The following is a 14,839-nucleotide window of genomic DNA, read 5'->3' as shown; positions in this document are numbered from 1 at the left end:
AAGTCAGTTTCTTTATTTGTTAACCAATAAAAGCAACACATAGACAGAAGGACCTCCCACACCACATAAACTAATTTTATAGAGTGTATAAAATGCTCATATTGCCATCAGACTTTTCACTACGCCCTTCATTAAATCAAAGTCTATTTCAACCCTTAAAATAATTACAGCTCCCAAGGTCCAAATGAGGAGCAAAAGGAGGGAGATCATGAGCAAGGAAGTCAGGACCGTGAGGGGTGCACCGACCCACCGAGATGATGGGGCTGATCTAATTGGAGCTCACCAAGGCCAGCTGGACTGGGACTGAAAAAGCACGGGATAAAAGCAGACTCCCTGAACATGGCGGACATTGAGGGCAGCTGAGAAGCCAAGGACAATGGCACTGGATTTTGATCCTACTACGCATACTGGAATCAGTTATATAATCTCAATAACCCTCATTTCTTCACTTCCTTTTACTTTATAGAGGCCTGAACAAGTTGATCAATATGCAAAAGAACCCGTCTGAGAAAACATGCTTACCTTTAAAAAAGACGAAATTTCCATCACTGTTTTCATAAACTGCATCAATACTGGGGGGTAAGCCCCGCCAGAAGTAAGTAATTTGCATGGGGTATCCATCCATCACCCTGTTGTTTCTCACTCGCCAAAACCACTGGTCCTGCAAAGCAGACAGAAGCAGTGCTCAGCATTTCCACAGGCCTGGCATCATTGGAGGGGCAATCATACATTTGAGAGTTTTGAAGCTAAGTATAGGATTCTTATTTTCTTTCACCAACACAACCTAAGGGAGAGCGCTAATACACCACAGAAAGCTAGCTAGGAAATCCCACCATATTTAAACAATAGTGTGTGACTAAATACAGTACTCCGGGTTATTCATTTGTCATTATCATAGGAATTTCACGATGGAAAATAAGGAGGATGGACAACACGCTGCTTGGTGGCGGGAGGAGGGCTGTGATTACAGCCATGACACGTGCGTTTGATATGCCCAGTTGCACTTCTACCCACACGCGGAATCTCTGTGTGCTTGATGCTTGAACTTGAACAGAATGGCCATATATCTTTGGATGTCCATGTTATAGTTGCTGTCTGTGTAATGATTGATCATTCAATGTGTCTCAAATTGGTCAGTAACAGTAGTTTTACATAAGCAAATTTATTTTGAAAATAATCACCACAGAAGAATCTACTTAGGCTAATTTTCTCTTCTACCTGCTTTTGCAAAGTGCTTTACTTGACTCCATTTTAATATAGTTCTCATATCTACCTTCTTAGTCTAGTGAATAACAGGACTTGACTTGCCATAGCTGTTTATAGAGTTAATGAGTTATTAATTAGACTGAACATAATGTATTTTCATATAAATCATTACTCCTGGACAGAAAAAGCAAAATGTAACAGAAATCTATGAAAAGTGATACATCTAGTGGTACTGAATAATTTCCAATTGAACATTTCAGAAAAAAAAACATTATTCAAAGTGTTTTGATACTAGGAAACGGGTATAATTTAAAAATTGTTTTCAATTCAAGAATATTTTACTTTATTTTACATTTCACTATATTTCAAATACCCACACATATAATAGAAACTATTTCACTTGAAATCAAATATGTTTACTATATAGACAAGTGCATTTTACAAGTTATCATTAATTTTAAATTTCTGCCCTTCTTTCATCTGAGGCATCTGTGAATAGCTTGGTAGAATGCCAAACATCTGTAAGGAAACAGCACAGCCTCCCTGTGCTTCCTAGGATTGATTCAGGTGCTGGCACACAGTGCAGGGGGAATTATTTGATGCCACACACTATGATAATATGATGCTTGTCTCATTGCAACTTCTTCTTGTTCTAGCTATTCTTGGTTATTTTCTCTACAGATGAATTATTTAGAAACAAACAGCAGCATCATTTCTGACTCTCAATTCACATCCTATTCTTTTCCTGTCTTTTAGTAAGTTTGTCATTTTGGTTAAGACACTAGTCCTTGAGTGACTTGCCAGCTGGCATCTAAATTTCCGTATGACTAGCTTACTAAATACAGGGGATACCTGAGGCATGGGGACACATCAACTCTCATATTGATGGTTTAAATTGTTATTTCCTCCAAATCAAAACTTTCTCTAATGAAGATAAAAGGGAAGCTTTACAGACTGAAGAAGTTGTGTGTCTTTCCCCAAGGTTATACAATCATAAACACATTCTGACAGGGAGGAAAATCTTCAGTGGAGCTGGCTGAAAATGGGAGGGAGCTCTAGGGAAGTAGCTTTTGTTCAATGTCAGCCACATAGGTGATACACCTGTCTTTGAGCCACCTATGTTTCTGTAAGTAACCACAATAAACTCATTAGTTTGCCAAACCAGAATTACGTAAAATAATTTTGTTGCTCCTGTTTTTGTGTTTTAACCTGCTATTGTTACTTTATTTGCGATGAATGGATATTTATTTACATATACCAGGAAAAGTGACACAGCAACCTAACGTACTCTAAGAGGGCAATGTATACTTAACAGACAAACTTCTCAATACTTTTTTTTTTTTTTTTACCAAATCACCATGAAGATGATACAAGCCACTGGTAAGATAAAAGTGCGTGAAAAACAAGGAGAAAATGTTTCCTTTCAGATCATAATGGATTAATGTAGTAAAGATTTATTTGAGAAATAGGATTTAAAAAATAAGGATCATGAATAGTATGAAAAATAAAAAGAAAGAGAGAATGTGTGTATGTGTGTGTAAGCGAGAAAGAGGGAGAGAGAGAAAGAAAAAAGAAAGAAAGAAAGAAAGAAAGAAAGAAAGAAAGAAAGAAAAGAAGAGGCTTGTGAATATAGGAAAGGAGATGCAACTGGACGTAATCAGTGAAGCAGAAGCTGGAACTTTCCTGTGATACTATCTATCTTAGTTGAAAAGCTCCGATTTTATGGTTTGTAGAAATAGTGTCTTTCATGTATCCCTGGTTGGAGTACAACATGGTACAACACCTATGAAATCAACACCATTGCATATGATAGCATTATATATGTATTGTTTCTTTTATCCTGAGTGTCTTCTCTAGAAATTTACCTGAAATCAAGATAGAGTTTCTCCAATGGACAACTATAATGCAATATGACACAATACAAATTCATACAACAGAGTTTGATTTTTAGGATCTGTTATTGGATTTCATCTGTGATATGGAAGTATGCTATGATGTGAAGGATGATAATAAAATATCCTCATGTGTATTTACATAGTACATAGAATTATATATACACATATACATAATGCAGATATTGCTTGTATTTGCTTTTATATACAAATGCATACAAAGAAAATAGACACTAATTGGCTAAATGTAAATTATTAGGTGTCCATGTTCTTTGTGCTTTTAGGAAATTTCCATAAACACATCTTAAAAATACATATTCTCTAAAAATCTGAAAAGTTATAGGAAATACACAAGCCACGAAAATGTTTGTAAATGCATGTAATGGGTAAATAACCATTCTAATGAGTAAATAGAAGTTTATCAAACCTCTATTAAGTTGATTTAAAAATTGGATGCTATAAATAATGTCACTGCCAACATCTTTGTTCATAAAAAAGACACACACCATTATATATACATATATATGTATATGTATGTATGTATATAATTTGTGGGGTGGCTTAGTCTTGTGACAGTCTCATTATGCTCACTATGTAACCATGGGTGACTGGAATTCATCATATAGACCAGGATGACCTAAAAGATGCTGCTTGGTCAAAGACAAATATATTTTATACCTTATAATTAAATTAGTAACATGTCCCATTTGATCTTAATAAATACATGCTAAAAACATGAAATCACACATGGTGATACTGCACAAGTAAAAGCATGAGATTTCACATCAATCTATTCTTTTTAGGTTACTGCCTTAGAGAAGTCTACTGGGCATTGCAGTGTTTAAAGAAAGAGAAAGAAAATACAAATAGTTAGTTAGATATATTGTTCTTCAATACTGGAAAGAAAAGTTAAGATGATAACTTAGTGAAAAAAAGAAAACTGTAAGGGAAGCATTATATGTGCCTTGTAAAAGCAATGCACTTCTGGGAAGTCTGTGCTATTATGTCCCAGTAGCTGACATAAGCTGCTTTTTAGGGGACAGCCTAATGTCTAAAACAGCCATTAGAACAGGCTTCCTACTAAGACAGTCATGAACATATGCAATAATTTTGCTATCAAGAATTTCACAGCTCATCAATGCAAGATCAACCAGAAGAAATTCTGGGATAAAGATGCAGCGGTCCATCTGTCCTGGTAAGCACTTTGCATAGTGACTACATTGTTGAGAATGGATCACAGCAAAGACCCACTATAGTAGCAGAAACAAATAACATGTCATTGAGGTGCTTGCCAAAACATGTTTAAATTAATAATCCTTAAAATTTTCTAAAGACCTTTTAAGAAGTCAGATTTTACAGTTGGGATTTAAATTTAGAAGCTTAAATTCTTCAATAAATGAAATCCATGTAGCTGTTTGTAAGTAAAGGAGGTAACATTTCAGAATATTTTGCTTACTACTGTTCCAAATTGATGCAGTAACTTGTGCAACTTGAAAATGTTTCAAAAATCTTTTGGTTTTATTTTACTTTATTCTGGACAGTGAAAGGTTAAGTGACTGGTTGGTGTGGACCACTATATCATTCATTAGTATTTATTGAATAATGGCATAGCAAATACGCATTTTAAAGCTTAAGTACTTATAAACATCAGTGCATAATTTCGTGTGTACATATAATAATGCAAATACTCTTATCTGATTTTTACACATAACTAAAGACCAAAACAGAAGTGTTGATTCACTCCCCTCAGAATAATAAAGATTCTAGGAGAGAGTAGGAGATAATGATTACTGAGTCTGGTTTCAACAATAGTCCCTGCAGTGATTTCCCACAATTCCTCTGGAATCTATGTTTGTATAGAACAAAAATCATAATGGTTTTGAGACATTTAGATTTAATAAAAAGATGCAACATCCAAAATACTTCATTGGGATGATATAAAATTTCATACATAATTGCTCAAAACAGCAATATTTCACTTTAATATTGTTTTCCATTTCTAGAACTTGAATATCAGCAATACTGGCAGAGTGGTCAAATTCCAATTCAGATATCTAAAATTAGGTGTTGAAAACATAAAACATCTCTTTCACTTCATTGTATTAGTAGTTTTAGATACAAAAAAGAATCTAGGTATAAAAATAAATCTAGACATAAAAAGAAAGCTAGAGAAAAAGGTAAATATAGCAAGGTAAATATACCCTTTAAAATGTATACTCAATTGGAAAGACCAAAGTTGATTCCAAAATGTACTACACTTGCCTGTATAAAAATGGGGCCTGCCTCCCACTAAATATAAGGAGCCCAAACCAGTTGTTATTAGAAAAAAAATATTATTCTTTTATTTTTAACTGAAGAAAAAAAATACATTTTCCACATATACTGTTTAGTGTGTACCTATTTTTTCAAGGTATGCAAGACAATGGGTTCAATGTTAAACTTTTTAATTAATTAATTTATTTACTTATTTTATATCCTGGCCAGTGTCTCCTCTCCCTTCTCTTCTCCCAGTCCCCCGCCACCTGCCCTCTGCCAACCCATCCACACCTCTATTTCTATTCAGAAAAAGGCAGGACTCTCATGGATACAACAAATCATGGCACATCAAGTTGCAGTAAGACTAAGAACCTCCTCTTGTACTGAGGCTGGCCAACACAACCCAGTATAAGGAATAAAGTCCCAAATGCAGGCAAAAGAGTCAGAGACAATCCCGTTCCCATTGCTAGGAGTATCACGAGAAAACAAAGCTATACAACTGTCACATATGTACAGAGTACCTATTCTGTCTCATGTATGCTCCCTGTGTCAGTACCTCCACTATGAAGCAAGACTCTCAGAGAGTTTAGGATTGGTGTGGATCCAGCTGTCAAAGCCACAGCTTTAATCCTAGCCATATTGCTTAGCAAATTAAAGACTCATGTGGTCAGAAAAAAAAGAGATATACAGTAAAGATGGATTCATACAAAAAAATCATCTAAACAGTTTACAATGTGTTTAAAAATATATGTAGGCTTGGGAGAGAAAATATACCACATTTTCTTTATCCATTCCTTGGTTGAGGGACATCTAGGTTGTTTCTAGCCTTGAGTTAATGGGTCCTTTGGTAGACTGACTCTAAGCTTTCTGAGAAACTGCAACAGTAACTTCCAAAGTGGCTGTACAAGTTTGCACCCTCAGCAGGAAGGGAGGCGTGTTCTCCTTGCTCCATATTCTTTCCAGCATGAGCTGTCACTTGTGTTTTTTATTTTAACCATTTTGACAGGTTTAAGATGGAATCTCAGAGTGGAGCACAGGCACTAAGATCAACAATTAATAAATGGGAACTTGTGAAATTGAAAAGATCCTCTAAGCCAAAGGACACTGTCAAAAGCTAACCAGGACTATAGCAAGAGACTGTCTCAAAAGCTCTACAATGTAAGATAGAATCTCAGAGTGATTTTGGTTTGCATTTCCTAGAAGATGAAGGATGCTGAACATCTCCTTAAATGTTTCTCAGCCTTTTGAGATATCTGTTGAGAATTCTCTATTTAGGTCTGTACCCTCCTTTCAATTGTATTATTTGGTTTGTTGATATATAGTTTCTTGTGTTCTTTATATGTTTTTGAAATCAGCCCTTTGTCAGATTAGATGTTGATAAAGATCTTTTCTCATCCTACAGGCTACTGTTTTGTCCTTATTCACATTAGCATCCTCCAGTTCCTGCCATTCTGGGCAAAGTGCCAAGACCCTGTCATGGTGTAGGGGTTGGGGATGTTAAAAGACTCATCACATGACATAGGAACATCCAAGGCATGAGACAATACTAGAGAGTTTATTATCACTTTGGCCATGAACCAGCCATGTACTTTCTCTGTAGACCTCACTATAACACAAGAAGAACCACTATGAGGTGGAAGTTTTCAAAATGAAAGAGAACATATTCTTTGAGAATAATATATTCAACAGAAATAAAGGGTCAAGTCTCCACTTCACTGAGCTAGTGCTGAGGCAGAGGAGGAGAGAAGTTGATAGGGCAGGTGAGCAAGCAGGAATAGCCCTGGGAAAGAGTTTATATTTCCAATGAACGAGATGCACAGTTACTTGTCAACAACTGATGTGTTAAAGGGCTATGTTGAATTAGAAATTTGTTCCCAAGAGATAAGTGCATCTGGGGCAGAGAATTCCCCAGAAGAGCAATGCAAGACACCATGAAAGATTCCTAGGTGAGGTTGTTTCAGAGGCCACTGGCAGTTGTTACCATAACAGCGGAGACTAACTCTTATTACCATTGTCTAATTGCTTTATGCTAATATGCTCTTGAGAACATTCCTTCAGCTCCCACTGTTCCACTCAGCTCTGTTTACTTAAAATCAGAGTTCAAAAGGTAATTGCCCTCCCTTACACTCCAAGGGAGTCTTCAACAAACAGCTTGATGGCAAAACTGTTTCTATCAAGATGCCTGTGGGAAATCAGATGACCTCAATGTTGGAAAATGGAAAGTCCTGCGATACTTTTTCAAAAACAATAATGAGTTAGAACCACAATTTCCTACTGCTGTAGGGGAATCATTCTAATTCTAATCATTCTACTCAGTAATGGAACCTTGGGTGATCATGGTGAGGCAAAGAGATGGTAACTCACAATGTAGCAACCAGGCTGCTACTCACTGTATGGCTGTGGTCTAAGATGCCACACACTCTGCCATCATCTTGAATCAGACGTTAAAGTACACCTCTACACTTGGCAATTTGGAAATTTTTCTGAGAAACTAGTAATCTAACAACTGAAAAATGAATGAAGTAAGGTACAGAGAGGCTGAGCACACACACCAACAGGAATCATTTGTATGTAAAACAGATACTTGGCTAGAACATTTACAGATTATGAGAAACATTAGGAAGGATGGTATTGGCTTGATTTTTATTGGTAAATTTTTTTAAAAAAATAAATCTTTCAATTTTTGAATTATAATATAATTATATTATTTGTCTATTCTCTTTTCTTCCTCCAAAACCTTACAAGAATCTCCCAATCCCTTAATCTCTCTCAAATTCATGGCCACATTTTTCTATTTGTTGTTACACATGTATATATGTGTCCCCATACACACACACACACACACACACACACACACACACACACACACACATATTTATAAACACACAAATCCAACCAGCTCAGTTTGTATAGTGTTGCTTATATGTATTGCCAGGGCCCATAGATGTGAGTCTGTTCCACCTTGGCTAAAGGTCAGAAAGTTTGAGCTTTTCTGCTGTTTCCAAGTTGTTGACAACAGGTGTGGCTACAAACAAGATATCCTGCCCTCAGGTGTGGTTAATTAGTATTTTGAGTATAGAGGTGTATCATCTCCACATTGACCAAAGGCCTGAGAATTCAAGTCTATTCCTGCTCCTTCAAAGAGAATGGCAGGAGGATTCAGGGAGTGGCTGCCTTCAGGATACTTGGTCTAAGGGTGTGGTCATTACATATCCTGTCCAAACAACAGAGAACTTGACTTAGGACACTTTGTGTATTCTTTTTATCATGTTAATGAAGCCTGTTGCCTCTTCATCTTCCCCTTTTGGGGTGGGGTATATAAGCAGGTGTAATTTCAGTATTAATTTCAGTATTCACTGAACTTCCCTCCCGGAGCTGTTCTGTGTTTCTGTCCTTTATTTCTATCATATCTCTGTCCTTTTGCTTAATAATTCTAATTTTCATGCTCCTAACCTGGAATGTGTGAATCCCATTGAGGTTGGGCCCCAACACTGTATGTGTCTTCAGGGATGTTCATTGGTTTTGGATAACCAACTGGACTGATCTTCCCTGGGGAAGACTCTTTCTCCCACTTGTAGTATTCCTTTTTTGCCTCTAGTTCTTTATCTAAAGTGGAGAACCCCTGAGCAGTCTCCCTTCAATATTAACATTGTTTCATTCTATTGATTTCATTATTCTAAGGGTATTAGAGAAAATAAAGTTGGCCTGCCTTATACATTACAGAGAGAGATGAGGAACAATAACAACAACAACAAAAATTTTCTCAGGTTGATGGTGAATATACTGTCCTTGGGAAGGAAAATATGACATGTTGGCTAGATATGGTCAAGTAGATATAGTAGGGAGTGTGAGGTAGGGCAGTGCAGTTAAGTGAGGAGGAGTCAGATCAATTGTAGAAGCTACGGCACATAAATGGGAAGTAGAACAAAAAGCAGGTAGCTTGATGGGGCATGGGCCAATGACATGATCAATATACCAGAATAGCTAATGAAACAAGTATTAAAATAAGGTGGGGAAGAGGGGAAGAAAGGTAAGAAAAACACAGTGAAGACAGTTGTAGAATAAGAACCATCCAGGAGACTGCACAAGGAAATAGAAAACTTTAGGTTTAGGAGGAAAGGAGTCTATGTTAAGTACTGAAGCAGAAAAACACTTGAGTTAGATTACATTGTAAATGGTCAATAATAAAAGACATGTGTGCTCTAAAATGAAAGTTAAGTTATCAAAATTTGGCAGATTATAAAGAATATGTCAAATTATGCTCCAGTTGCTAGAAAAGGAAATGAGTTCTTGCAACACCTTTATATAGGTGGGAAATTTTTCTCCTTGCTTAATCATGTACATAATTTCAAATGCCTAACTATGCTCATTTGTAGCTTTCATATTTGAAGTTATGGTTAGAAGTTTGGGTTTAATTGTGCATATAAAATCTGTTTGTATTTTTGTGACCTTTCAAATTTACATAGAAATGTTACTATGGTAAACTACTTCTTTCTTTGTCTGCTTATATACAGAGAGATGGAAGCCAAACCCACATCCTTGGCAAGAGCAGCCAGTGCTCTTCAATGCTGAATCATCTCTTGAGTCATGAAAAGAACTACTTTCCTTTAATTTTTCGAGTATTCCTTCCACGCAAAATTAAATAAATCAATGTAAAAGCCATTCTGCGTTCAGACAATGGCTTTTCCCATTCAATATCTGTGGCTCAAGTTTCTTTAGCTTCGGGTTACAATTAGATCATTACTTCTGTAGGAGAATTGAATCTGAGGTTACTGAAGCATAACATGAGTGAATTAATGATTCATGGTTTTGCTTAATAGGCTTCTAATGTGTTCAAACTCATTAGTATTTCCCCCCCTCCCTCCCTCCCTCCCTCTCTCTCTCTCTCTCTCTCTCTCTCTCTCTCTCTCTCTCTCTCTCTCTCCCCCTCCCTCCCTCTCTCTCCCAGAAGTTTTGTTTGTTTGTTTGTTCTCCTATGGGTTGGGAGCTAAATATTCCAGGTCATTTCAGCTGATTGTCTACCTGAAGTGTTCTTCCACATCAATTTTGAAACACTACTTCCAACATGTGGTGCATAAAATTCCATTTCTTCTGCCATGATCTCCCTGAACCATTAATATTCGATTAGTTTTGATTTAGATAGATGTTCCTACAGGTTAAAGGCTCGGGTCCTAGATATTGCCTTTATTTGAAATCTTTTAAAGATGAGAATCAGTGTAAAATCTTTGATCATTATTGATATGGCTTAGAAGAAAACATTGGGACCCTTGGCTTTTCCTTTTGTTTCCAACATGTCTCTTAATGACTGTACAGGACCAATAAGGCATATAGTGACATCTCCAAAATACTGAGTCAAAATCCATCTTTCCCTTCATTGCTGATTGTTGGGTGTGGGTAACATTATCACAGTAATAGAAAGCTGACTGCTGTAAGATCCTGTTTCATGCATATCTACTTTTAGTTTTTTTTTTTTAATCAGATCACCGTGTATTATTACCACTATCGCATTTATTAATGTCTTACTTAGCAATATTTCATTTCTGACTGTCTCCTTTCCCTGAATAAATCTAATTTAGAAGAGCTCAGTACAATAGCAAAGACAAGCACCTCATAAATATGTATTGCAGAATTAAATCAATAAATGCAGTGTGTAAGAAATGGAAATAAAAGCTATTCACAGCAGAAATATGCCTTTTGAAATACAAAACTATTTTAAATTAAAAACACAATTTCTTCAGTTTTTTTTTAATTTGACCTTAGCCATTTATTTTTACTCAACTTAAAGTTTGAAATGAAATGAGTACGGAATTACGGGTTACAAAACAAGTTTTCTTTGATGAATGCTAAATGAAAGGCTCGTCTATGCCAGAGTAGTAGACTGGCTTTCTACAGCGATAACTCATACAGGTGATGGGAGGCATTTGTTGGTGAGACTGGGGATTCATTTGGACCTACTGAAGAGTAAGAGAAGCGTTTGTATTATAAGTGAAAATGAAAATTTTGAAAATGATCAAGTTAGATTGCACACTATCCAGGAAAAAGCATTAAAAATAGATTTGGGGCAGAGGAATTCTTTAATAAGTAAGGGAGTGCATTCATTGCAACCTTTGCACATGATTGCAAGTGTGATATTTGACTCTATGCAAACTGTGACAGTTGAATAGGGTTATCAAAAAGCTGATGGTTTTCAGGATTCAATTAACAATGTCTATTCAGAAGAAGCATTCTTATTAAAATTCACCTTATAATACAGATTCTTCTTGAGGACACATAACACATTTTCACACTTTAGAGATAATTGAGCTTCTGTGAATTGACATCACAGTTTTAGCTTTGCCCCACAATCTTTTGTGAGTTTGGACTGTTGACTGATTGCTTTTAAGGCAGAATAAATTACAACAACTTAGTCTATAAACTCAGGGATCAAATATTGGCATGTTCTGCCTTCCACTACAGGGAAGGAGAGCTCTTCTGAACTACCCCCTGCTTCCTACCTTCCACCCCATCTTCTGACATCCCCTCCTTTCACTTAATCTCTTCTTTTGCTTATTTTTCATTATTTTTAGTTCAAACACAAACACATATAATTGCTTTAAAGTGGTATCTCATATACAAATGATTTTATGAAAGAGTAGGAAGGAGTAAATTTAAAAGAAATGAAAAGCATTCACACTGTGATACATTGATAAGAAACTAAATGACTGTTCTATCAGTCAGCATTTCAATTGTAAAGTGATCATGGTGCGCAATGTGCTACAACTAAACAAAACAAATTATTTGAGTCTGCTGGACACTCAGCAATGGGCAAACTAAAGAAAGTGGTTTGCCCTCCTCAAGTATCAGTCAATAGCCAACAGTTCAGAGGTGAAGGATAAGGCCTACTGGGCATCTCCTTCTTCCACGACTATTGCTGATGACCTTTCTTATGTGGGACCAGTGCAGAAAACCAGGTACAGTGAATTAATTATTGTAATATTTTATGGAATCCAGAGAAGGATATTAAAGTACCTCAATTTATAGTTCTCATGCACTTTTCCAGAATATTCTGAGAGCCGTAAAGAGGGTGGAACAAGGTCTTGGTTAGGTCTGAACTTCTCTGCAACATGGGCAGCTCTGAGTGTCTGCATTAACTACTACTACTGTTCCTTGTAAGGAGAGAAAAGACTTCTTTAATTAAGGCTGGGAGTGGTTTCTTTTATGGCTATAAGCATATAAAATACAAAAATGAGACTGAGAGTTTATTGTGAATGATTAGATAGTGGGTCTCATTATAGATGGTTGTGAGCCACCATGTGGTTGTTGGGAATTGAACTCAGGACTTTTCAAAGAGCAGCCAGTGCTCTTAACCTCTGAGTCATCTCTCCAGATCTCTGTACTTTTTCCTGGGGGACATTGCTGTGCTTGGATTTTTCTCATTTCCTGTTTTGTGAATTTTCCCCCTATAATAAATAAAGTATAATTGTTTTATCCTTAGTTATTTTGGTTATTTCAACAAGTGGGTTACTGAACAAAGTTTCCAGTCCCACATATGAGACATGTTATTAAGAGTTGGTCAGTGAGAGTACAAGAGTAACTCCACACAACACACACCCAATAACACAAGTTCTTGTGCATTCTTTTGCTTGCTCACCAGAACTAGAGAATACGGCTATATTATGGAAGACACCTCACACCATGCTTGTAAGATACAGAGATTGAAAATTGTAACTGAGTTGGGAAATCCCTTTCCTGTTAGCTAGCACTGAAATGTTATGCAGTGTTGAGTGAACTGTTGAGGGAGAAAGGACATCATTTGTTTTCTCGAGCTGTAAACCCTATGAAGCAGAAGACCTACCTGCCAGGAAAGAGTAGCTTAGCTGTGCAACATTGAGTTGGTCCATGCTTATCTTCCTCTTGTTTTATTTTTTTTTTCTTTTAAAAATTGGATCTAGTTTTGCACATGCCAAGCATGTACTCTGCCAGTGACCCACATCATAATCTCTGTCTGAACTAACATCTTGATATGCAACACAACTATGATTTACAGTCTGATAATATTCTTTGGTATCCATATTTTGTAATTTTCCTTGTTTATAAATTAAATTTAATGCAAATATTTTAAAAACAATTAAGTTTGAAAGTTCATGTAATTGTTGCTTTACAATAATTCAACTGCAAATTTTAAGGCAGAGAAGATCAATTGAACCCTTACATGGATAGGAAGTGTACACATGTTATGGGTTCAAGCCTTGTTTAAGGATTAGAGCTAGAAATGAAATACAAACTAAAATATATTTTAACTTTTTCTTTTTATGTATATATTAAAAATTTCAACAAGAGTACAAATGTTTCCTGTTTGAAATGTGTAAAGACTTTTATGAAAACAAACTTTACAGGCTATTGCAGAGTTTTCACCAAGTGACTCACATTAATATGAGGTGCTATAACACATATTTAGTATAAGGCTTGGTTGGAGATGAAAGCAGAGCAGATTACTGGCAATAACATAAAGGACTCATTATTCCACATGTAAAATAACCACATAGCGTGGGTTCTCGGGGGAAGCACCATGGTAATATTTTTATGTAGGATGCTCACATTCATTTCTTCCCCCAGCATGTGTGAGCCCAGAAATAACTGCATTATAGCAGCATTTCCTACATATTTCAACAGTCTTTGAAAATAGAAAATGAGTGCTAGATTTTGGCAGATTCACAGACAAATATTGCTGCTGAAGAAATTGATTGAAGGTATTTTTGTGTTGTTCATTTGCAGGCTAATTCATAAAATAGTTACCTATAATCACACAAACTTATTGGAAGGAATTACAGGAGTGAAACCCAGTAATTATGGCTGCTGTTAACCCTTCACCATTCTTTGTAGAGTGAAGGCAACCTACAGCTTTATTTTCAAAAGCATTTACTGACTAGAATTACAAAATTCAACGCAAGGAAAAAATACTGCACTTTTTTCTTTTCTTGATAAACTCTAGCCACTATTTAGTTTATACGGAACAGTTCTAAGCAGGTCTCATTTATGGAAACATAAAATAGCCGACGTAGTATTTCTGGTCCTGTAATTTGCAGCTTCCAGAGAAATGAGAGTTAGCTATTGATGATCAGCACATCTCAGAAGTAGCATGGCTTTGTTTCCTCCAGCAAACACTTTACAAACATGATTTCAAACTGACAGGTCAGCAATAGGGAAGTGTGTGCACTGATTTTCTTGGTCTCTTGAAAGTCCATTAGAGTCCCTCAAACTGTAATGGCCATTAATCGGTTTTACTTGGTTGCTATGCTAAGCCTCTGTGGGTGCCAAGATGAAAAAGGCCTTTAAGGAATGTCAGTGCCTCCAGAATCTGCTTGTCAAAGGATTTCGGTTTTCTTCCTATGGCTTTCCAAACACTTATAAGGTTTACTTTTCCTTTCTGGTAAGTCCCACATTATGAATTCATACAGTTTATAACGGTAATTCAGGGTGGAGTGTGTGGTTAGGAAGTTAGAGAC

The 14,839-nt window shown here is 36.3% G+C and overlaps 1 protein-coding gene across 1 annotated transcript in view; it reads right to left on the bottom strand.

Annotated features, from left to right (window-relative positions):
• Positions 1-14,839, bottom strand: part of Mmp16 (matrix metallopeptidase 16) — a 203,579-nt gene that overhangs the window by 22,466 nt on the left and 166,274 nt on the right. Inside the window, exon 7 of the mRNA XM_038348020.1 lies at positions 523-661. Within this exon, the coding sequence (XP_038203948.1) occupies positions 523-661 (139 nt within the window). The remainder of the gene's footprint in view (positions 1-522; positions 662-14,839) is intronic.

This window comes from Arvicola amphibius, chromosome 11, assembly GCF_903992535.2.
Source record: "Arvicola amphibius chromosome 11, mArvAmp1.2, whole genome shotgun sequence".
Lineage (NCBI taxonomy): Eukaryota > Metazoa > Chordata > Mammalia > Rodentia > Cricetidae > Arvicola > Arvicola amphibius.
Note: the sequence above shows the minus strand (reverse complement) of the source record. Positions and strands in the feature narration are given on the sequence as shown.